A 24,794-nucleotide genomic window follows, 5' to 3' on the forward strand; every position below is an offset into this window, starting at 1 on the left:
TCTTTAACCTGTTAAGCCCTAGGGTCCCTCCTGTTTTCTCATAAATTTATCAATACAGACCATATTAATTAATGTTGTGTTTCTTTTCAAATGTAGCGTAAAGACCCTAACCCTATCAAAACAGCAGTCAAAGTGTATATTTTCAGCACTATGTTTCTTTTATCGGACAAACGCGAGGAAATGACTGAATCCAGATGTAACTCTGCCATTGGAAAGAGGAGATATGGCCCTATCCATAGATGTATGACTTGGCCATAATAAGGTAATTTATAGTTCATAATGGATTATAATTCAGTACTGTATCTACAAATCCTTCTGTTTAATCATCTTCCCTTTATTTATTTGCTTAGATTTGTTTGAACACTTGATCTCAAGAAATTCCATGAGCATTCACCGTCAAAGATGCAAAGAAAAATTATGATTTATATTATCCTCTGTTTGATCACAATTTACTCAAGCATAAACATACACAATATTTCTGACACAGGGAATACATTCCCTGATGTCCATAGATGTTCCTAGATACCAAGAACATGCAAATTGACCTTGTAGAAGTGGAGCAATATTCCATTTACTTGGGCATGTACTTTCAGGCGGATTTTCAGAAAAATAGGGCTAGAGTTTAACAGGTTAAATAATGATGTTAAAAAACACGAGGTATTTGAGACCAGCGACGACAGCGCAATTTCACGTCAACGTCCCTTTCACAGCAGTCAGTGTAAAAGGACACCGTGTGTGACTGTGTGCACATATGTTTGATATCCACCTCAGCGCAGGCCTCTCTTTCTTTTGTGGAGGAGAGATTTTCATTCTCATCGAAACAACCTGTGGAGTCGGGAGTATAAATAGACTGGGAGTAAATATAGCTGTTGCTATGTGGCTATATGGTTGTCGATGGCCCAGTGGAGTCACCATCTTGCCCCCGTGTCTTCCCCTCCCTCCCTCCCTCCCTCCCTCCCCCTCCCTCCCTCCCTCCCTCCCTCCCTCCCTCCCTCCCCTCCCTCCCTCCCTCCCTCCCTCCCCTCCCTCCCTCCCTCTAGGGAAGCCATCAGCCTGGTGTGTGAGGCTGTTCCTGGGACCAAAGGAGCACTGCGGAAGAGAAAGGTACACCGCATGGAGAGAGAGAGAGAGAGGGAGAGGGGGGAGGGGGGGATGGAGAGGAGGAGAGAAAGAGAGAGGGGGAGGGAGGTAAGGCGAGAGAGGGAGAGAGAGAGAGAGAGAGGGAGAGAGAGAGAGAGAGAGGGAGAGAGATAGAAAGAGAGAGAGGGGTAGTGGGAAAGGAAATATCCGCACAGAGATACTATAGACAACATGCACATAATTAAAAGGTAGACAGAAAAAAGATGATGAGAGAGATAGAGAAATAGAGAATGAAGAGAGAAGAGAGATGGGAAGAGGAGTGAGAGAGAGGAGTGGAAGACGACTGACGAGAGAGAGAGAGAGGGAGAGGGTGAAGGAAAGGATGAGAGAGAGGAGAGAGGAAGCGGATGTGGAGGAGAGAGAAGAGATGGGGAGAGAGAGAGATGGGAGAGAGGGAAGAGAAAGAGAGAGAGAGAGAGAGAGAGAGAGAGAGAGAGAGAGAGAGAGAGAGGGTGAAGGAGAAGATGAGAGAGAGAGGGGAGGGGAGGAGAGGAGAGAGAGGAGAGAGAGAGAGAGAGAGAGGAGAAGAGAGAGAGAGAGAGAGAGAGAGAGAGAGGAGAGAGAGAGAGAGAGACGAAGCGGATGGGGGAGGGAGGGGAGAGAGAGATTGGGAGAGAGAGAGAGGGAGAGAGTGGAGAGAGAAGAGAGAGAGAGAGAGAGAGATGAGGAGAGAGAGAGAGAGAGAGAGAGAGAGAGAGAGAGAGAGAGAGAGAGAGAGAGAGAGAGAGAGAGAGAGAGAGAGAGAGAGAGAGAGAGAGAGAGAGAGAGAGAGGTGTGGGACTTTATGTGCGTGGGCGTAGCTCCATAGCCACCATGCATTGCACACTGCGCACGGCGCTCAGTGACTCATGTAGTGCAGAATATCTGTGATCAGGAGGCTGAACTAGCTAGAGATTTTGTGTGTGCATTGGTGCTTGTATTATTGTGTGTGTTTGTGTGTGAGACCATGTCTTGTGTGTGTATATGTGTGCCGTGAGTGTATGTATAAGTTCATGTGTGTGTAGTTTATGAGGGATTGTGTTTGTGTGTACATTAGTAATTGTGTCTGTTCTGTTTGTGTGTGAGAGTCTGTATATATAAATGTGTGTGTGTGTGTGTGTGTGTGTGTGTGTGTGTGTGTGTGTGTGTGTGTGTGTGTGTGTGTGTGTGTGTGTGTGTGTGTGTGTGTGTGTGTGTGTGTGTGTGTGTGTGTGTGTGTGTGTACAGTGTTTCTTTACTGTGGGGTGTGTGAACCAATGTTCAGCTCTCCCCTGCATCCCTGCATGTTCAAATGTATATTATATCAAATATAATACTGTTAGAAGGATAATACTGTTGTTATTAGAGGATATATAAATGTTGATGGTGTGTGTATGACCCAGATTTTGTTTAAAGCAAGATTTTGTAGTCAAGCACGTTAGGTTACAGCATGGTACAGCAGGGTATCATCATACAGCATTGTGTACTCTTCTTCTGCACTTTTACCTGTAGGCATAATGGCATTCTATTAACTACGCCCCATGTGGAGACTCTTGGGAGTACAGCTTCAACATGTCATGTTAGAGACACAACAATATATATTTCAGATAAAGGGCTAAATCCACAAAGAATGGATTGCACGGAGCAAGTTGCAACCTTACTTACAATTCATTATGAAATGAAAATGGGGGACCCTGATGTAAACAAGACGAAAGTCTTTCTCTGGTCTGCATCCCCTTAACAATTGTGTGCATTGAGCCGTACTGTATTGTACCCATTCTGCAATCTGTTAATAAAATGTTCATTCAATCAAAGTGCGGCTAGCAGAAAAGCCATTACTAGAAAGTGGTTAAGAACAGAAATTCCTACAGTGGAGGATTGGATTGATATTATTTATGATATTTTTAAGATGGAAAGAATAACTTTTTCTTTTAGGTTGCAACAGGATACGTTCGGAAGAAATGGGAAAGATGGATAATGTACATTACACCGTTACGATCTTCATTTGTTTAAGGTGTATAGAATGTCCATTCGGGTTAATTGTTAAGTGAACCTTGTGTAAAGGGAGTTGAGTGTCAGGAAGATGCACCCCAACATATTATTTTGTTATTTGTTTGCTTTATGGTAGATGCAGATTTATTGGAGATGTACCCCAACATATTATTTGGTTATTCTTGGTTATTGTTTTTGTTTGTCTAGAAAAAAAGAAGTATAGGATGTTATTGACTGTATGGGTCCTTGTACTTCTGCACTTTAACTCAGCGTTATTAGCAATTGATGCAATTTGTACTGCAGAAGGCTGAGATAAATGAAGGTGAAGTCATGACATTGCTTGTATAGTACTGTTGCTATTAGAGGATATACAGTAATACTGTTGTTATTAGAGGATATAATACTGTTGTTATTAGAGGATATAATACTGTTGTTATTAGATGATATAATACTGTTGTTATTAGATGATATACTACTTTTGTTATTAGAGGATATATAACTGTTGTTATTAGATTATATGCTACTGAATCTAAACTCAGATTGGAGGTCAGATATAGCACAATGCAAAGTTGGTTCTGTATGACAAGTCACTGTGCTTGGCTCCACACTGATCATTCTGAATGGGTTTTACTGATTCAGCTGGTAACTAATGTTATCAACAAATGCCACAAAACCCTTCTTGATTGATTGATTGATTGATTGATTGATTGAACATTTTATTAACAGATTGCAGAATGGGTACAATACAGTACAGCTCAATACACACAATTGTTAAGGGGATGCAGACCAGAGAAAGACTTTCGTCTTGTTTACATCAGGGTCCCCCATTTTCAATTCATCATAACATATATGACATACAGATATACAGTACTGCTAAATCTATACATTTATGACATACCAGATTTACAAATACAGTACTGTTTGTAAAAAATTTAATAAAATAAATAAAAGAAGAGAGTATATACATTTGACAAATAAACTGTACATTGTAGGAGGTGGGGGGGGGGGGGGTTGGGTAGGTGGGGTGGGGTGGGGGGTGACTGTACATTGGAGGTGGTTGGGTGGGTGGGGTGGGAGGGGGATGGGTAGGCGGGGGGGGGGGGTAACTGTACATTGGATTATCGACAAAACCTTACTAGGTCCAAGAAGAGGGTCTTGTGTATTACTGGGTTAGGACATTTACTGTACATTGGAGGGGGGGTTGGGTTACGGTATTTACAGAGGCCAGTTTCGAATTGCAGTCTCCCATAGGTGCTCCTTGAGAGTGGTTTTAAAAGTGGGTAGTGATTCACATTCCTTTACAGCTGTGGGTAGGGCGTTCCACATTGATGTGGCATAATTGCGAAACGTGTTTGGCCGAATCTGGGTTTAACATGATTTGTTGAGCTCCCTCTGGTGTTGTGGTCGTGGTATTCACTGACCTTTGGGAAGTATTTTGACGTACATGGGTACCTTAGTCGTATAGTGTATCTTGTAGACCAGGCCCATTGCAAGTTGCTGTACTCTGTCGTCTACTCTAAGCCATCCTAGGTAGTCAAAGTGGGCCGGGGTGAGGTGGGTTCTAGGAGTAAGGTCAAGTAGTAGTCTGACCAGTTTGTTTTGTGTTTCTAGAGTGATATAATAAAATTAACCTGGTCTGTCTGTATCTAGGCTGTATCCTATGTAATAATAATAATAATAATAATAATAATAATAATAATAATAATAATAATAATAATAATAATAATAATAATAATAATAATAATAATAATAATAATAATAATAATAATAATAATAATAATAATAATAATAATAATAATAATAATAATAATAATAATAATAATAATAATAATAATAATAATAATAATAATAATAATAATAATAATAATAATAATATAATAATAATAATAATAATAATAATAATAATAATAATAATAATAATAATAATAATAAATTGCATTTTAAGAGAGAAGCGCCTTTCTCAGACTCAAGGTACCCCTATGTACCCCTGATCTTCTTCAATAGCTCTATCCAAGCCAGTGTCTCAGTATTATTGGGGGGGGGGGGGGGGGGGGGGGGGAGAAGTCACCTCTTTGGGTGGTTAATACATTTTCACAATAACATTTCTGTTTTTGAGTAATTGGCAATAAGTTCCTTTCCTAGCGTTTGTTAGCAGCAGTGCCTGTGCAAGTCAGTGTGGAATGAAATGATTCCTCTCAAAATGGCACACAAGACCTTTCAAATGGTTGCTAGTTTGTATTAATCCAACAGTTTATGGATTGTTGTCTATTGGCTTGTATGCGTTGTTGAAATAAACTGTTTCATTGTTGTTTTTGACTGTCCCAAGAGTGGGCTCGATTAGTCATCAAGAATAGGCTTCTAAAAATCCTGACTGTTTCCTTTATATGAAATGTGTGTGCCTATTTATATTTTCATTAATTGTTATTGAAAGACATTTGATTATTGAACAGAATTAGTGTCTTGACGTATTTATTTGTGTTTTTAGGAAGTATTGCCCAATTGCCCCTGAAAACAGTGGTTTTGAGTTATTGTCATTACTATAATGAAGGATCTAAACAATAACAATAATAAAGAGTGCTATATTATTGTAACTGAGGGGTACAATTCCCTGACTGTATTAAATAAGTATGGTATCATTAAACCACTACTGTCTTATGTACATTACTACTGGCCATACAGTACACAGGTATATGAGATGAACACCTCCACAATGACACGGTTCCACAACAAATCTTGGTTAGAATAATATTTATTAGCAGCACGAAGATTATCTTACAGTACTTGAGAATTAGAGTCGCGCTTGTAAGGCAAAGAATGTGCGTGAATAGGTCAAGAGCTTAAGTCCATTAGAATATTACGCAGGAGATAATGAATACCACCTGTATCATAGGAATTATATCTATGGTACACTAGTAAGGCAGCGGGAGATACTAGTAGGGTCCCTCCGGTTGTAGGCCAGCAAGGGAGAGGATTTGTCGGTAACGAAAGTCTGGGTCAATGAAGAATAAGGAGACTCCAGGTACAGGAGACAGTCCAATAATCTCTTGATCCGCAGACGAACAACAGCTATTCTCCGGTATGCAGTGCAGCATGGGGGAAAGCTAGCCAGCCTCAGGCGTCCTAGAGGTGGGCTCGACGATGCTCCTCACAGGGTAAATCCCACACAATTGTGGGTGTAGACGATTCTCCGCTCCATCAGATACAGGACCAAAGCAAATATAATCCAGCCGAAAAGGGCTCTGTAGTCGTCGGTTAGGTTATCCAGTGTACATATCCACACGGTCCTCGTCTAGGGCTCCTCGGATGACGGCACCAGGTTAAGCCGCCCAGCCTGGATAAGCACACTAGCCAGGTACGAGGAAGCGTTGGTAATGTTGGTCACTGTAGAACGGTAGCCGCACGATACACTATACATAAATAGACTATTACTGAATAATAGAAGAGGTCGAACTCGACGGTACAGCGTTAACTCTGATACTTCAGTTATCAATTCGCACGCGGTCTCAAGGCTCTATTTCGGGGCAAAACGGGCCCACTTCACAGTACGTTGTATCGTGGTGTGAGGCTTCAACTTATTGGGTAACATACTTCTGTATTCACCTGCGCCGTATTTATACGTTAGGTGAACAATCTAGTACCAGCCTTATTTCTGTCTCGTATTCTTGCGCAGAGCCGGTCATGTCCAGGCATGTCTTTGGCGGTGACTTTGAACTAGACATTGGGGGTATGGCCGTGGCGCCTAGGGGATCGCTGTCCAATAGGAGAACGAAATATTATGGTCTGTACTAGGTAAAAGGGATATTCCGTGTATATGTACAAAGAATACACAAGGGATATCAGACGATATACAAATACTATGCAATATATATCAAGTAATAAATATATATATTCGGTTTAATCTGATCCTCCATAACAGCCGCCTCCTAATTAGTCCGCACCTAATTAGATAAGCAGAGACAGATTAACCGCACTGTCCACTACTCAATGTCCGTTGTGAGGGTAGGGCAGTTCACAAAGTCAGGGGGTCATGGTCGTCATCAAGAGAGTCGGGGAGCCTTGGCAACTCTATCAGCCTCGCCACGGGTCGGGTGTATGTCCGCCCTTGGACGAGCACTTCTGCCGCTCTGACCTTTCCGTCGGCACCAGTGATCACTTTGCTTACGCGGCCGGCCGGCCACATAGCTCGGGGTAGTGACTGGTCGATAATCATGACGACTGTACCTTCCGTCAAATTGTCTCTTTCTTTCACCCATTTCTGGCGGGTCTGTAGAGACGGTAGATAGTGGAGGAGGAAACTGTTCCAAAACTTGTCAGCCAATACTTGACTGTACCTCCACATCCATCGGCCATTCGCTTCTTCAGGCCTGTACACTGTCTGTGGGAGCGCGGGGTCCAGCCGCCCCATCAAGAGAGTGTTGGGGGTGACTGGGTCGACATCTGCCACATCACTTGAGACGTAACCGAGGGGCTTTGAGTTCAATACTCCCTCGATCTCCGTGAGGACTGTCGTGAGGACTTCCTCCGCCACGGTCTGGGCCCCAAGCACGGCGTACAGGGCTGTCTTTATTGAACGTACTTCTCGTTCCCAAGTTCCACCGAAGTGAGGTGCATTCGGGGGGTTAAACTGGAAATCAATCTGAGATGGAGCGAGGTGGGTCTTAAGTTCTGGGCCCATAGCTTGGAAGCTCTCTCTCAGCTCTCTTTCTCCGCCTTTGAAGTTTGTCCCGTGATCAGACAATAATATAGACGGTTTTCCTTTCCGCGATGTGAATCTCCGGAAGGCCATAAGGAATGAGTCCGTACTCATGGTTGGAAGGAGTTCTATGTGTATCGCTCGGGTGGTCATGCATTTGAATACAATACCCCACCGCTTCTCCGTCCCTCTTCCTTTCTTTACATACAGCGGGCCGAAACAGTCCATACCGGTGGAGTGAAAAGGCTTGTCGCCGAGTCGGAGGCGACAGGGGGGTAGGTCAGCCATCCGGGGTATACTGGGCTGTGCTCGCCATTTACGACAGTCTAGACAGGTCCGCTGGAAATGTCGTACTGCTTCTCTTCCTTGCAGTATCCAATAACGACGTCTGATCTCCGCGAAGACTCTCTCTGCCCCGGCGTGGTGCACGTCCTCGTCGCATCTCTCCATGATGAGCTCTGTGACCTTGTGTCGGCTGTTTAAGACTATCGGGTACTTGACGTCATCCGTTAAGTCTGGGGCTCTCCTCAGACGACCACCCACTCTGATGAGATTATGGGCGTCGCTCTCAGGGGCTAATTGGAGCAGTCTGCTGTCTGACGGGACTGGCTTTGATCCCTGCAGACAGTCTAGCTCGTCCGGGAACGAGTCTCTTTGGGCTCGCTGTAGCAGAAGGAGTTCTGCATCTTCGTAGTTAGCTGCAATAATGTCAGTAGTGGACGGAACCTCTGGGTGGTGCCACAGGAATGTCTCCAACTGCGCACTCTCAAGGGTGAGGCAGTCGTCTATGTTGGGATCTGTGGGGACGAGTGTGTGTGTCAACCCACAGAACATAGATTTCTTCTTCTCTGCCTCCTCTTCACTCGCCTCCCGTGGGGTGGGTGTAGGCCACTCTTCTTCCGGGAGCTTGAGGAACTCGGGACAGTCACTATAGAGATTGTGACGGGTGAGGTCATCCAGGGACATTCCCCGTGTGATGACGTCAGCTGGGTTCTGTTTTGTGTCCACGTACCTCCAGCATGCTGCTTCTGTTAACTCTTGGATCTCTGTGATTCTGACTCCCACGAAGACCTTGTATCTACACGAATCGGATTGGATCCATGTGAGTACGGTCATGGAGTCTGACCACAGGATTGTTCTTTGCACCGGGATGGTGAGTTCACGTTGGATTAACGTGGCGAGTTGCGCTCCTGCTAGGGCTGCGCAGAGCTCTAGACGCGGGATAGATTGTTGCTTGCGGGGGGCTATTCTTGAGCGAGCCAGGATGAAGGCAGTATGTATTTCTCCTCCCTCCTCTCGGGCCCGCAGGTAGGCCACCGAACCGTAGGCTACTTCGGAGGCGTCGCTGAAGACGTGCAGGTCCATCTGACACGTCTCCGGCCTCACTGTGGGTGGGAAGTAGCTGCGGCGTATGTTGACACCTGGGAGCGAGCTGAGTTCTGTCTCCCACTCTCTCCATGTGGAGGCAAGGTGTTCGGGTATGGGGTCGTCCCAGCCCTGGTCCTTGTCCCATAGCGCTCGCACAATCATCTTTGCCCTGGTGGTGTAAGGTAGAATACATCCCAACGGGTCATATTGTCTGGCGAGTGTTCTGTATACACTCCGTCTTGTGGTCGGTAGTGAAGTCGACCTTCCCTGCTCCTTGGTCAGGGGTGTGTGTTTATAATGGAGCGAGTCTGTTTTGAAGCGCCAGACTAGTCCTAATGTCATTTCTTGGGCTTCTCCTGGGATGGTCGCCATCCAGGTCTCGCTGCTTGCTGCCTTGTCCTCTGGGGAGAGGCTGCGCAGTACTTGAGGGTCGCTGCTGGCCCACTGCCGGAGATCAAAGCCGCCTTTGATCAGGGAGGCGCGGAGCTTGAGTAGGAGGGCCTCGGCTTCTTCTGGCGTCGAGACGCTTTGCAGACAGCTGTCCACGTAGAAACTATTTCCTACACTTTGTCGGACCTCTTCATCAGCTGCTGGGTCTTCTGCAACGTGTTTTTGCAGTGCGAACGTAGCACAGCATGGGCTGCATGTGGTTCCGAAAGGGAGGACTTCCCATTGATAGATGGATGGTTGCTCATCCCCGATCCTCTCTCTCCATAAGAACCGCAGCAGGGGCTTGTCCTCTTCCACTAGTCGCACCTGCAGGAACATCCCTTTGATGTCGCCGCTGATGGCCACCTTGTCCTGGCGGAAACGTAGCAACACGCCTAGTAGAGAGGGGCCGAGTGTTGGGCCGGGCAAGAGTTCTTTATTCAGATTTTGTGATCCGATCTGGTAGCTGCAGTTAAACACAATCCGATCCTTGCCGTTGTGGTGGACTTTGTGGTGCGGCACGTACCATGATTCGGTCGTCTGATCGGCCTCTTTAATGTCAATTTTCTTTATGTGTCCCGCTGTGATTAGCTTGTCAATCTCAGCGCGGTACACAGTAGCTTGAGCGGGGTCTCTGGCTAGGCGCCGCTCTGTGTTCGATAGATACCGCTCCGTTGCTTCTTTTGGGGCGTGGAAGGTAGGCATACCCTCTCGCCTCAGGAGTGGAGTTGCGTATCTCATCACTCCGTTGACTTTGACTCTCTTTGTCCCCTGCTCGAGGAGGGCTATAGCATAAATGTCTTCCTTGGAACGAATGTGTTTCTTTTCGTTCTTAAAGGGCATTGTCTCTAGTGTCCATAGCCTCTCGACGTGCTGTAGGAGGGTGGTGTCTTCTTCTGTCACTCTGGAGTGGAGGCAGCGAGTGGCTGCTGTTCGGTTGGGAGACCTAGAGAGGGGGCCTTGTAGTGTCCATCCTAGGCGGGTCTCGACTGCTGCTGGACAGACTCTGGGCCCAGTGTGGACCCGGTCCATCGGGACGATGAGGTGTGCATGGTCGGATCCTATCAGCAGGGTCGGGGTGGCACCGTCTATGAGCGGTATAGGTAGTTGACGCAGGTGCACATATTTATCCATCAGCTTGGCGATGGGGTAGGTGTACTGCGACAGGCCTATGTCTTGGCTGGTGAAAGCGTTAGTGATCCTATACCGTCTCTCTGGCTGCCCGCTTGCTGCGATAGTGAAGGAGACGTTCTCGCCCTTGATCGTCTTCAGGTCTCTTCTTATTGTCCGAATCGTCATCGTTTCTTCGCTCCCCCGCAGCCCCAGCTGGGCCGCAGCGGACGCGAGGAGAAGGGTCTTCTCTGACCCGTCGTCAAGGACGGCGTAGGTGTCCATGACATTGTTCTCGTAACTCAATGTTACGCGGACCACCTTCAAGAGCACCCGGGCGCCCCCACTGCTGGCGGGGTCAATGTACATAACACTTGCCTTTGTGCTGCTTGAGGGTGCAGGCTTTCTTCTGTTACTGTCATGTAAAACGTCCAAGTGGGCTCCGTCACACCGACTACACCTCTTCTTTAAGCGGCACTCGGCTGCCATGTGACTGCGCGCACATCGGTAACAGCGGCGGTTGGACTTTATCCATTGATTCACCTCGTCGGCGGTCATCTTCTTGAACGTGTCACAGTGTGACAGCCAGTGTTCCTTTTCGCAGTACGGGCATACAATCTTCCACTTCTCTTTCATCGAGGGGGTACTGTGGTTCTTGTTGCTCGGTACTGATTCGGCTTGGTGCATGACGGTCACCAGCCTGCGGCCATCGTTTGCTCTCCTAGGTCCCTCTCTGGAGCTTGGCGCGCTCCGCACGAACGTATCCAATCGTAGGCTGTTGACTTCTCTCGCCAGGAAGTCGGCTAGGTCTAGGAGGGATGGCTCGGGACCGTTAGGATCACGGTGGCCTCTTTGCCGCCTGAAGCGCTCTTGTCGGGCGGGCGGAAGCTTCTCTAATATCCTCTCAACATTAGAGTTCGCGTACAGTTCGTGCATACCCTTTTCCTTTTGTGCCCCCAGCATCCCTACCAGGGATTGTACCTTGACAGACAGGTCATCTAATGAGCGATTGTCTGTGGCTGGGGGTAGACGGTCAATATTCCTTATCTCTTGTATTACGTAGTCCCATATGCGTCCATAACGTTGGTCGAGGGCTGCTAGAGCCGCGGTGTATGGGGTAGTAGAGGTAGAATATGCCAGCGCTATATTGTGCGCTCTGGGCACCTTCAGGTGCTTGAGTAGGATAGCATACTTGTACGGTTCATCTGGTACATCGGACATCATTGTCTCTAAGCACATTCGTAGCTCTGTGTACTGTGCTCTGTTCTCGTGTGTGAAGTCCGGGAACGTCGGTGTGCCAAGGTACGATGCCATGGATGGCTGGCACATCGGTGAGCGTTGGAGGAGAGGCCTCCTAGGCGAGTCTCCTCTTACGTGTCGTGGTGGGCTGGTACCTGTCGGGTACCAAGGCCCGTGTACCCAGGTGCTGTTCCTCAGGGCTGGTCATGCGTCGAGCTCACCCGTGAATTGAGTCGGGGGTCTGTAGCGCAGAGCCGCGGGGGTAAAGTCTGGGCTGTACTGGACATCCTGGTCCTGTGGAGTACGATGCTGCTGTTGGGCTTGACTTTCCTCCTCTCCCTCTTCTTCTTCCTCTGCCAGGTCATCTAGATCCTGTAATCTTCTATTTAGTCTCTCAGCGGTGTAGGCCGGTTCTTCCCTGTTGCTGGGTCTCACATGGACCGGTCGGGGAAGGGGTTCGGAGAGGGGTATAGGCTCTCTCTGTTGGCCTGGCTCAGGGTCGCTTGATCGGGTAGGGGAGGGTGCCCTAGACCCTTGTCTTGACGAGGCCCTGGAGCTCCGTGCGGAGGGAGGGGGGGTTACCCTGGCAATCAGTTGCTCCATTATCTGCGCTTGTAATCGGTCGCGCTCGGCTTCGCGCTTGATGTGAGCGAGGTCGCGCTCTGCTTCGCGCTGGGCTTGGGCTGCGTCGCGCTGTGCATTGGCGGCTCCGCGCTGTGCATCGGCGGCGGCGCGCTGGGCTTCGGCGCGGTCTCTTTCCATATTCTCTTCCGTCTGGAGGCGTCTAGTCTCTAGGCGTATGCGGTCGTCGTCACTCCGTTGCTGCGCCTGGAAGCGCTCTCGCTGGGTCGCAGAGTGTTCGCGTTCACTAAGGGCTTGCGCTTGGAGTTGCGCGTGGAAGCGTTCTCTTTGGTCTGCAGATTGTTCGCACTCACTTTGGTGTTGCGCGCGGAGGCGCTCTTGTTCCATGGAAGAATGTTCGCGCTCGCTAAGCGTCTGTGCTTGGAGTCGATCGCGTTCGGTGGAGGCTGCCAGGGTGGCGATAAATGCCTGTGCTAGCATCTTGTCCGCCTCGCTGGGGGAAGACACTGATGGAGGTGATCGGCTTCTGGCAGTGCTCGTTGGAGATCCGTTCTCCTGTCGCGCTCCGAGGAGGTCCATCTCCTGGGTGCGCGTCTCTTCTGGTGGTGGGTCGGGCTCCGTCCCTGGAGGGCTTTCTTTATCCTGGAGCTCTCCGGGGACTGCCTCGTCGACGTTGGCGGGGGGTAAAGTCATGTCAGGTCCCTCCTGGTCCCCCCCGTGAGCTTGGTCAGTTACGTTAGAACCCACTAGGGTCTCTACTGGCGGGGTCGCCTGGTCGGTAGGGTTTGGCATACTTTTACTATCCGCTTTTTCCGCGTTTAACGTCTGTATAAAGCTAGGTAGTAGACTGGCAGCGTAGTCCTCTAGGTAATGAGGTGGCTGCCGTCTGCGCTGCGGGCGATCTAGCTTAGGAGAACCGTTTGTGGAGTGTTCATCATTGGCCATGTCAATATTAATATTATATTAATATTACGCTAGATACCCTCCGGCTCGAAGGACCAATTGTAACTGAAGGGTACAATTCCCTGACTGTATTAAATAAGTATGGTATCATTAAACCACTACTGTCTTATGTACATTACTACTGGCCATACAGTACACAGGTATATGAGATGAACACCTCCACAATGACACGGTTCCACAACAAATCTTGGTTAGAATAATATTTATTAGCAGCACGAAGATTATCTTACAGTACTTGAGAATTAGAGTCGCGCTTGTAAGGCGAAGAATGTGCGTGAATAGGTCAAGAGCTTAAGTCCATTAGAATATTACGCAGGAGATAATGAATACCACCTGTATCATAGGAATTATATCTATGGTACACTAGTAAGGCAGCGGGAGATACTAGTAGGGTCCCTCCGGTTGTAGGCCAGCAGGGGAGAGGATTTGTCGGTAACGAAAGTCTGGGTCAACGAAGAATAAGGAGACTCCAGGTACAGGAGACAGTGCAATAATCTCTTGATCCGCAGACGAACAACAGCTATTCTCCGGTATGCAGTGCAGCATGGGGGAAAGCTAGCCAGCCTCAGGCGTCCTAGAGGCGGGCTTGACGATGCTCCTCACAGGGTAAATCCCACACAATTGTGGGTGTAGACGATTCTCCGCTCCATCAGATACAGGACCAAAGCAAATATAATCCAGCCGAAAAGGGCTCTGTAGTCGTCGGTTAGGTTATCCAGTGTACATATCCACACGGTCCTCGTCTAGGGCTCCTCGGATGACGGCACCAGGTTAAGCCGCCCAGCCTGGATAAGCACACTAGCCAGGTACGAGGAAGCGTTGGTAATGTTGGTCACTGTAGAACGGTAGCCGCACGATACACTATACATAAATAGACTATTACTGAATAATAGAAGAGGTCGAACTCGACGGTACAGCGTTAACTCTGATACTTCAGTTATCAATTCGCACGCGGTCTCAAGGCTCTATTTCGGGGCAAAACGGGCCCACTTCACAGCACGTTGTATCGTGGTGTGAGGCTTCAACTTATTGGGTAACATACTTCTGTATTCACCTGCGCCGTATTTATACGTTAGGTGAACAATCTAGTACCAGCCTTATTTCTGTCTTGTATTCTTGCGCAGAGCCGGTCATGTCCAGGCATGTCTTTGGCGGTGACTTTGAACTAGACATTGGGGGTATGGCCGTGGCGCCTAGGGGATCGCTGTCCAATAGGAGAACGAAATATTATGGTCTGTACTAGGTAAAAGGGATATTCCGTGTATATGTACAAAGAATACACAAGGGATATCAGACGATATACAAATACTATGCAATATATATCAAGTAATAAATATATATATTCGGTTTAATCTGATCCTTCATAACAATTATGGTTATTATATTATGGAATGACGCTGTAGGCAGAATAATAGCCTAGTTATTTTTACTTTGTTGCAAGCTAACAGAAAAGCTATTAGTATGTAAACATGTGGGAGTGATACTGGTGAAGTTGTAAGGTTACCATGTACCAGTTCTTAACATAAACTGGCACTCACAGAATGGCCCCTTTGTCCAATCACAATGTACGTTTGGAAATAAATGTTGCATAATTCAAGATGAACTATTTGATTAAATTGATTATATTACCAAAATAGAGGCACGTGGGGTCACCAAGGTATCACTGCTGCAGAAAGAACAGAGGAAGGACTGGAACAGAAATAGAATGAAAGGAAGGAAGGGAAGGTAAATATGGCAGGTTATATTTCATTCAGTGTAATGCATCCTGTCCTCCTCCTCCTCCTCCTCCTCCTCTTCCCAGCCACCGTCCAAAGCTCTATCCAGCATCCTGGGGAAGAGCAACCTGCAGTTTGCAGGAATGTCCATCAACCTCAACATCTCCACCAGTAGTCTCAACCTGATGACCCCAGACTCCAAACAGGTCAGTCAACGCACTGTACTAGACAACTATGATATGACTGTATAGGTCTGTCCTCTACTGTAACGACAGAGGCACTTACAAACACAAAGAGAGTGTCAGTTTTGTTTGTTATCGGGCCGAGTCAACACGTCACTGAAGAAGCTTCACCGAGGTTCATATTGTTTTTATTTGGCCCAAAGAGCAAGCCTCTTAAAGGAACACGCCAACTTTTTTGGAAATTTGTTTCTTTGCCATCTACCCTGGAGTTAAACAAGCAGATACATACCCTTTTCTTCTCTGTGCATTCATTAGGCTTAGGGAACAGCCGCACCGTTAGCCTAGCTTAGCGTCATTCACTGGAAGTAGGTGTGCCAGTGTAGCCTAGTTCCCAACAGTCACGAAATACACTCCAAATACAACTCCAAAACGTTCCTGTAAACATGTTGTGACCTGTGTATTTACCACGTGGAGAAATAATAATAATAATAATTACGTTTTCGTTTTCTAAGCAGATATATACTCGGAATAATTTTTTGCCTAACAGATTCAGATTCAGGTTCAGATTCTTCTAATGAGCCATATGTGTAAACACATTGGTCATTGTTACCGCAATTACAGTAAATGCATTTTACATAGATCTTTTTTCCACATAACAAACAGCAACAACAGACACAGGACAAAGACAGTGCAGTGAAGGATTAATCATTTGAATATATATATATATATATATATATATATATATATATATATATATATATATATATATATATATATATATATATATATATATATATATATAAAGTGTATACAGTGTAAAGTAAAGTGCAGAGTTCCAGGTCAGTCCCAGTACAGTATTTTTGCCAGTGTCATTGTTATTGTGCCAGTGTCACTTGGGGGCGGGGTGGGGGGGCTGAGGCATTGATCAGCCTGGCGGCTGAGGGGAAAAAACTCAGTCTGTGACGAGCTTTCACGGCCTTTGGGATCCGCAGCCTTCTCCCAGAGGGGAGCAGGGGGAAGAGGCTGTGGCCGGGGTGGGAAGGGTCGGCCATGATCTTTCTTGCCCTCTTCAGTGCCCTGGAGTCGTGCAGGGACCTGAGGGAGGGCAGGGGACAGCCGATCACCCTCTCCATGGAGCGAATCACCCGCTGCAGCTTGGCGAGATATTTTGCCGCTGCAGCGGGGAACCAGGAGATGATGGAGTGGGTGAGAATTGATTCGATGATGGCCGTGTAAAATTGGGCCATCATGGTCCTCTGCAGTTTACAACTGCCGGAGGAAGAACATCCTCTTTTGGGCTTTTTTAAGCAGGCCCATGATGTTTTGCTCCCACTTCAAATCCCGGGAGATGGTCATGCCTAGAAAGCGGCATGACTCCACGGAGGCCACCTGGGTGCCTCCCAGTATGATGGGAGGGGGCGGGGCTGCTTTCCTCCGGAAGTCCACCACCATCTCCACTGTCTTTAGAGTTTAGAGCATTGAGCTCAAGGTTGTTGCAGCTGCACCAGCTCTGCAGCCTCTCGATCTCCCTCCTGTAGGCTGACTCGTCCCCCCTGGAGATGAGACCCACCAGGGTGGTGTCGTCAGCAAATCTGGCGCAGTGATTTCATCACCTCAAAAGCCCTGTTGTTTTTTGAAAAACTTTAAGTGTAAATTGTTTCTAATACATAACCATCGTCAAAGAAAATACCAACAGCATCCGTTCTGAGGGATAATCCTGCTTTAGCCTGTCAGGACTCTACTGTATAAATGAAGTTGTCTTAGAGAGGACTGGCTGATGATGTGTGTTCTTTATACTCCTGACAGATAATAGCCAACCATCATATGCAGTCCATCTCCTTTGCATCAGGTGGAGACCCTGTAAGTGACTCGTTATTCCATAAAAAATCTACGCCACTGGGCGGCTGATTGGCGCAGTGGGCAAGGCGCTCGCCACTAACGCAGGAGACGCTGGGTTCGAGCCCGGCTCTCGGCGTTGCTACCGGCTGGCCGGTCGTTCATACTAACACAATTGGCCAGTGTTAGAGGGTGGGAAAGCCGGTGGGTGAGGATTTGACGTTGTGGACAGCGACTCCTACAGGTCGGTTTGGTGATGCCGGTGCGACGGAAACAGGAAGTATCGGGGGCAGTGTGAGCCTCCCACGCGTTACTCCTCGCCACTGAGAGTTCGAGCTGCTGTGGTGAAAAGATGCGACAGGCTGCCTCCTCGTGTACCGGAGGGGACACGTGATGCAAGGCTTCTGTCCTCACTACAACCGACCTGTGGGAGGCATAGTCTAGCAATGTTCAAGACAGGGGAGGGAAGAATTGGATAATACAAAATTGGGATGGGAGAAAAAAATAGAAAACGGGGAGAAAAAGTGGATAAAAAAAATAACAATAAAAAAATATATCTATGCTATTGTATGAGGATGATAATAAGAATGAATTGTATTGATAGAGCACACTTTAAATCTACCCCCAAGGTGCATACATGGCATACTAAAGAAAAATACACATAATAAAACATTAAAAAACAGATCAATTAAAACAATAGAATGGCCAAGAAAGGCAGATAAGTAAAACACATCGGGACCCTATAGGGAGAAGCACTGTGGAACAGATGTGTCTGTCATGGAGTCTGAGGCCATAATTGTTTCTGGGAGCTGATTCTACAGTCGTGTATGTATTTAATTATATGCTATGGTATGTTCATTATGTTGTATCATTTGTGTGTAGTTATATCCCCAAACGACGGTGTCGAGGATATTATGGTTTCCCCCCGAACGCAGCAGCCGCCACACACTTGCCGTGTTAGCTCGATACCTCGAATAGCTTTCATCCTAATCTTTTCAGATTTGCACATTTATGACCCCTAGAGGAAGTGATTTTGGTGATCTCATGACTTTTGCACTAGCGCCACCATCAGGCCAAACTTTCAATTTTAGAACTGGTGTATCTCAAATACCTTTCATTCTAATATGTAATATTTTTCCCACTGTGTGTCTGCCCCATTAAAAAAATTGCTGTGCTCATTCATAACCCCTATAGAGAGAAGCCTATTGATTTTGGTCACCCCATGACATTCCCTCTAGCAGTAGTGTCAGGCCAAACTTTAAATATTCAAATTAGTGTATCTCGAATAGCTTTCATTAAAATGTTTACAAATTTGCTGGGAATTCATTACTCCTAGTGGAAGAAGTCTGTTGATTTTGGTGACCCTGTGACCTTTCCTCTAGCACCACCATCAGGCCAAACATCCATATCCCACCTGTGAAAAGAATAACTCCAATAGCTTTCATTCAAATATTTTCAAATGGTAACACTTTATAATAACACTCAGTTATAAGACCTGTATAAGGTATTTGTAGATAATGAACTAATCATGAACAGATCATTTATATACATTCGTAAACTATTATTAAATCATTTATAACTATATTTGTATAACGTTTACAAATTAGTTCTACATTATTTATAACTCATTATCAACATTGTTTGTACTTGATTTGTTCATCATTAAATAATGTTGTTTAATGTGTAGTAACACATTTGTAGATGCTTTGAAAAATGGATATGAAAAAACATTTATTTTGTTCATGTTCAACAAATGATTTGTTAACACTTTGAGTGCCAGCCACGAGAAACTCGTTAGTTCATGCCATGCGTTGAGTGCCAAGAACGAGAAATCTTGTTATTTAATCGCTATTTTTTGTATTATCGATTTCCATACATTTTTCATCAATCTAGCCTCACGTTACCAGTGGGGATCTATCTGAGCTCGAACAGGGAAAATACCGCCCCCTATCGTCTCTCTGGATGGTATTGCACTTATTGGATTGGACTGAATGAAATGGATGGGAAAAAAAGAGTCCGGAATCCACATTTTACTTGTCAGGCATGTAACCGGAGACGATCCCAGTCATTGGCCACCCTCAGAACAGCGTGGATTATGTGTTTCCAGTACCCAGCGTTGGATCAATAAACGCGATCGATATTTGGAATGGCGATCAGGAATTGAAATAATCTTTTTGGAGAACATCTGATCTGAGGTAAGGTATCTATTTTACCAGTCTTGGGATAATCAGAGTTTTTTTCACCTATATCTCAGCGTGTCCCATATGTGTGTGTGTGGCTGTGAGTGTGTGTGTGTGCTGATCAGGAAATAAGATGTCTAATAGTTTGTTTATTTGTGGACTTTCAAGGTAACACTTTATAATAGCACTCAGTTATAAGACCTTTATAAGGTATTTGTAGATAATGAACTAATCATGAACAAATCATTTATATACATTCGTAAATTATTATTAAATCATTTATAACTATATTTGTATAATATTTACAAATTAGTTCTACATTATTTATAACTCATTATCAACATTGTTTGTACTTGATTTGTTCATCATTAAATAATGTTGTTTAATGTGTAGTAACACATTTGTAGATGCTTTGAAAAATGGATATGAAAAAACGTTAGGTTATGGCTATAACCAAGTTCTGTTAGTTAGGGGTGACGCTTGGCATCACTACTGCACTATCTCGCATATGTGCACGCGCACTGAATAAAGACCACAAATTTACCTTTAATCCCAATATTCGTCTGACCACACCCCTCATCAGCTTACCTTCATAAGCAGGTGTGTGGTCACCTGCTCTCCTCCTTCCCAAGCTTTCACCACAAGGTGAGGTCAAGGGCTGCAGCGGCCGTCTGATGCCAAGCGTCACCCCTAACTAACAGAACTTGGTTATAGCCATAACCTAACGTTCTGTTCCGTTAGGGGCTCTGCTTGGCATCACTACTGCACAAGGGGAGGCCAAGCGGAGCCGCTGGCTGACAAATACACCCCGCTGACAGCCCCCCACAACCATCAGAACAGGGAGGGCCGAGCCCCCCCGACCCCCCCTAATGGAGGGCATCCCCCCTATTAGGGGCTTCACGGGAGGGCGACGGACCCGACCGTGCGAAGAGGCACTCAAGCAACTCAACGCACAGGGTGAGCAGACCGTGGCTTGACCCCACGACTACACACACGCACAACCCGCATGCCACCCGGGAACGAACGGAGGAACAACCTCGATACTGCCCCCAGAATCACGGGGTCAAGGGCAAACCCAACCCTGTGGCAAGGCCGTAGCAGCGGAGCGCGAAGGAAGACCCAGACCCACCAAAAGGACTGGACTCCCTAGAATGGGGGCCCGGAGAAGTCCATGATGCCAGCATCAAGACCCCACCAGGTGGGCACGTAGTGCCCCGCCCCCCACATCGCCAGCGTATTCGGACAAAGGCCCCTCAGTTACTGCACCTGATATTCCCAGGCGGAATCCCATCCAAGTACTAACCAGGCCAGAACCTGCTTAGCTTCCGAGATCGGACGAGATCGGGCGTGTTCAGGTTGGTATGGCCGTAAGCCGAGCGGGCCCTGTCCCCCCAATAGTACACCGCCTGGCACACTGACCCTGCAGAACAGGCAGTCAGCATGGCCGTAAGCACACAAAAAAGGTTAACCAACGGAAGCAGGCAGCGCACCGGGGAAAAACCAGGCAACAGGCTGTTAACCCTAGCCTGGAGACTGCGGACGAGACAGGCGCCAGAGGGGACAGCTGAACACAGCCGCCCCGGCGGAAGGGGCGTATGCTGGCGTTGTTGCATGACCAAGCCTCCATTTAAAAACCCCCACCCAGAGGGGTTGAGGCAGAGAAGGCTGACACGATTGGCAGACGTCATGAACGTGCAGGGGCACCCTCAACCGGTGAACCCGAGAGTTGACACTGCTCCAACACACCAGGGAATCAACCACCTTGGCGTTACCCAATGCGGTGGTTGTTCCTATAACTCCTCAAGAAAAAACTCCAAAACACACCTGCGGGTATACACCGGCTATACCGCAGTACAAGTGTCTCAGTTTTCAAAAAAGGGTTAACCCAGGCCTACGGGTCGACGAACATTACCTCGGACCGGGCCTGGCGATACGGGAAGCACAGGGTCACCAGAGGAGGTCAAAGACCACCCCAACAGGCCCCTCTTCGCCATGCGTGAGAGAGGAGCGAAAAAGAATGGAGAACCAGCCCCTAAGCACACCGTACTTGGTATTCCCAGGCGGTCTCCCAACCAAGTACTAACCAGGACCAACCTGTGTAGCGGCCGAGATCCGACGAGATCGAGCGTGTACAGAATGGCATGGCCGTAAGCCATTACGACAGTGCTGAGTAAAAACGTACCCAACCAGGATCTCCATAGCGCTTAACCCTGTGACACCCGGACCGACCTGGCATTTTTCCCCCTGAAAAAAGCCCAAGTCCCTCAGGGTACCAGAACAGCAGATCTGCATCCCCGGCGGACAACGGGTTCAACTGATCCGGACCAGCGTGACCAGAACCAGTCCCGTGCCCTAACCACGCCGACATGCCTACTCCAGGAGAAAGGGCAGATATGAAAAGAAGGCGCCACCCAGACGTTCGGGCGAACCGCGCCCGGTGGCCCACCCCAAGGGCGTGAGACCCCTCTACATATGTTCAGATCCATTCCGTCATCATCCCCCAGACATGAACGAGAATCTGTCGAAAACCATCCCAGGTCGTGGGATTTGATCGTCGGAAGAGGAAAAACCCCCATCTCAGTTGCTTCATAAAAACGCCGTTTTAACCCCAAGCAACCAAGGCGCGCCAGTCAGTCGCCTGTTTACAGCGAGCTAGCACTATACGTGCGTCGGGACACACCCCCATCAATGAACAGGCTATTTAGACCTGTCATTGAATCCCCAAGGCGCCCAGGGGAACGACAAGAGGGGTGTGACACTTCCTAACTCCAACACTTTTTGAATAGAAAAGAAGGAAGCATCAACAGTATGTATCCCAGTCTACACAGCCAGGGGTAAAACATTTTCACATTTTTACATCCCACCACCCTCCCATAGGAAGGAGACGGGGATCCCCAGAGAGACTTCCCACGCGAGCTGTACAGATTGAAAAGAATATATTGCACCTTGAGCCATGTAAAAAATTGGTTTTAGGGCTCTCCGGGGAAGAGGCACTGAACCCATACACACTCAACAATCGAATTGAATCGAATACATATACAATAGAACAGGACACCTTCTAGAGGGTCCACTCACTTTGACAATCTGAGGAGGAAGGCTCTGTACTCTGATGGAGGCTCCCTCACATAGAAGAAGGAGTCCGAACTCACAGAAGGCCCGAATAGGCGCTTGGTGAGGAGGAGCCCTGACCACCCCCCTGAAACAGATCCATCACATGGACCTGAACAGCACACGGAAGTCCTACCAACAGAGACGCGCACGGTGACGTACTCTATGGTGGGGGAATTCCTGCGGTGCACACGCCCAATATACCAGGCCGTGGGACCAGGAAACTCCCTCCCCCCCCCCCCCCCCCGTAACGTGCCGAACCGCCACGTGACGGGAACCTTGAAGGACAGGGGGTGTACCCCTGACCGACAGAAACAGGGGGAAGAGGAAAGGTTACCAGTTCACCCCTTTACGACCCCACACCCATGATACGATGTAATGACAAAAAGAGAATATGACCCTGTCATAGTCAGCTCTATGCAGCGTCTGACAGCTCCACACAGCGCATGAGCTAACCTGCTATCTGATTTTTACTAAGGAAAAAACACAGAAATAGAGAGGGCTCTCTAAGAGCCCCGGTCCAACATACACATGTGCTTCTGTGGCCAGTCCAACCCAGTTGTAGGTCACATGACACACACAACCCATCATCACCTACAAAAAATGGCAAAAACACTCTACAGAGGAACGCCGTTTTTCACAATGAGAGAATACATAATTCTCGATTAGTATCGGCCACAGGCCTTGCTAAGCACACACGACAGCGACCAAACCATCTTTTCTTTTAGGAAAATAAAGTTTCTCCAGCTGTTTTAGCACAACCTCAGCAATCAAGCTAAGGGTTACATCGCATCCCTACCACACAAAAAACACAATTAGTGCACAACATGTCTGATAGGAGGATGAAAAAGTCCCCAGGGAACCGGGGGGAAACACAATCCTCTTATTTTACCCTCAATACGGCCAGTTAAAACAAGAAAACCTGTTAATATGTGAACACACTGTTCTTTGTCATCACAGGCTGAGAAAAGAACATTATTTTACTCACTCGTCACCAAGCATAGCTTCATAGGTTAGTTACCTTAGTTGTGAGTACACGGTACATATAAACACCATGATGTTTCTCACACAACAACCAGATCATTACATCCCGAGAAGCTAACTGCCAGCGACAAAAACAGCTCACACATAACCCGCGTCGTATCCTAAATGCATTGCAGCAACACACGTTTTGGGAAAAACATCGTTATTCACAATACATTTAGAAAAGTAAAACCAGAAGACGTGTTATAAGGTCTGGTCAAACCTGGTCCTACCCGGAATGTAGATCAGCGAAGTGCAGTCACAGACACCGTAGGAACCCGCTCCAACCCGCACTACAGTCCTCTTTGTTGATGCAACCTTGCCGTCCTGGCTCAGGGCAGGGTCGACGAAACATCCCCTGTCAAGGATGACGTCGTAGTCAAGAGTGTAAAACATGTTAAAATCAAAGCACGTTCAACAGAATAGCATCAAGCTAACGGCCGCTCCAACCGTTCGGGCGCTACTGCCCCTGCTCGCGAGACGCCGAGCTAGCTGCGCACGCGACCAGAAGCGAGCTCACGGCGGCGCGCGAGAAGCTAAAGCTACCCCGCGCCAGGCCATGGCCTATAGCAGCAAGCTAACGTTACCTAGTGATCACGACATGCTAGCACCGCAGCTAACAGCTGACTGGCTAACAGTAGGCCCAACCTAAGCAGGCCATGCAGCGATCCCAGCAGGCTAACGCAGCAGTTAACAGCTGACTGGCTAACCGTAAGCTAAGCAGCTATCACCTGAACATGTATACAATGACATAACACTCACCCAGACAGGCCGCCGTTCTGAACCTCTCCTCACTTTTTAAGAGAAAAGAGAAACAAGATGTCAACACTGCTTTACAACGGTGATTTTACCAACACCCGACGGAATCAGCACAATACCAAACTGGCCTGTGTAGCTGACTTGAACATGGATCTGCCGCTATCGCACATCCATGCACATATCCCCTCGTGAAGGAATACTCTCATTTGGATATGAAAGATGGGGCCTTAACACGGTGACAGAGAGATGTCCACTCGTCCAGAACACACAGGGATCACCAGTGTTAATGGTCGCGGCCCACTAGTTAAAACTATAATGGTCTTCAGACCAAGGCCTTCTGTCGCCTAGGTGGCTGAACAAAAGACCCTAGCCTGGGGCCGGTTTCCATAAACATTGTCAAGTAGCCCCCATAGTACTAACAGACAAGTGGAGCCTGCCAGCAAAACACTACTCACCCAACCTGGAACGCACCGCTTCTCACAACAGCGGCATGTCCGACAGTTCAGCTGTGGCCTGA

General features: G+C 47.4%; 1 protein-coding gene across 1 annotated transcript in view; it reads left to right on the top strand.

Moving 5' to 3' along the window:
• shc3 (SHC (Src homology 2 domain containing) transforming protein 3) overlaps positions 1-24,794 on the top strand; it is a gene marked incomplete at both ends in the record, with an annotated part of 120,301 nt that overhangs the window by 56,133 nt on the left and 39,374 nt on the right. The window contains 2 exon segments of the mRNA XM_084324998.1: positions 15,276-15,395; positions 17,178-17,231. Coding sequence (XP_084181124.1) covers positions 15,276-15,395; positions 17,178-17,231 — 174 coding nt within the window.

The sequence above is a fragment of the Notolepis coatsorum genome (assembly GCF_963971535.1).
Source record: "Notolepis coatsorum genome assembly, chromosome: 11".
Classification (NCBI taxonomy): domain Eukaryota; kingdom Metazoa; phylum Chordata; class Actinopteri; order Aulopiformes; family Paralepididae; genus Notolepis; species Notolepis coatsorum.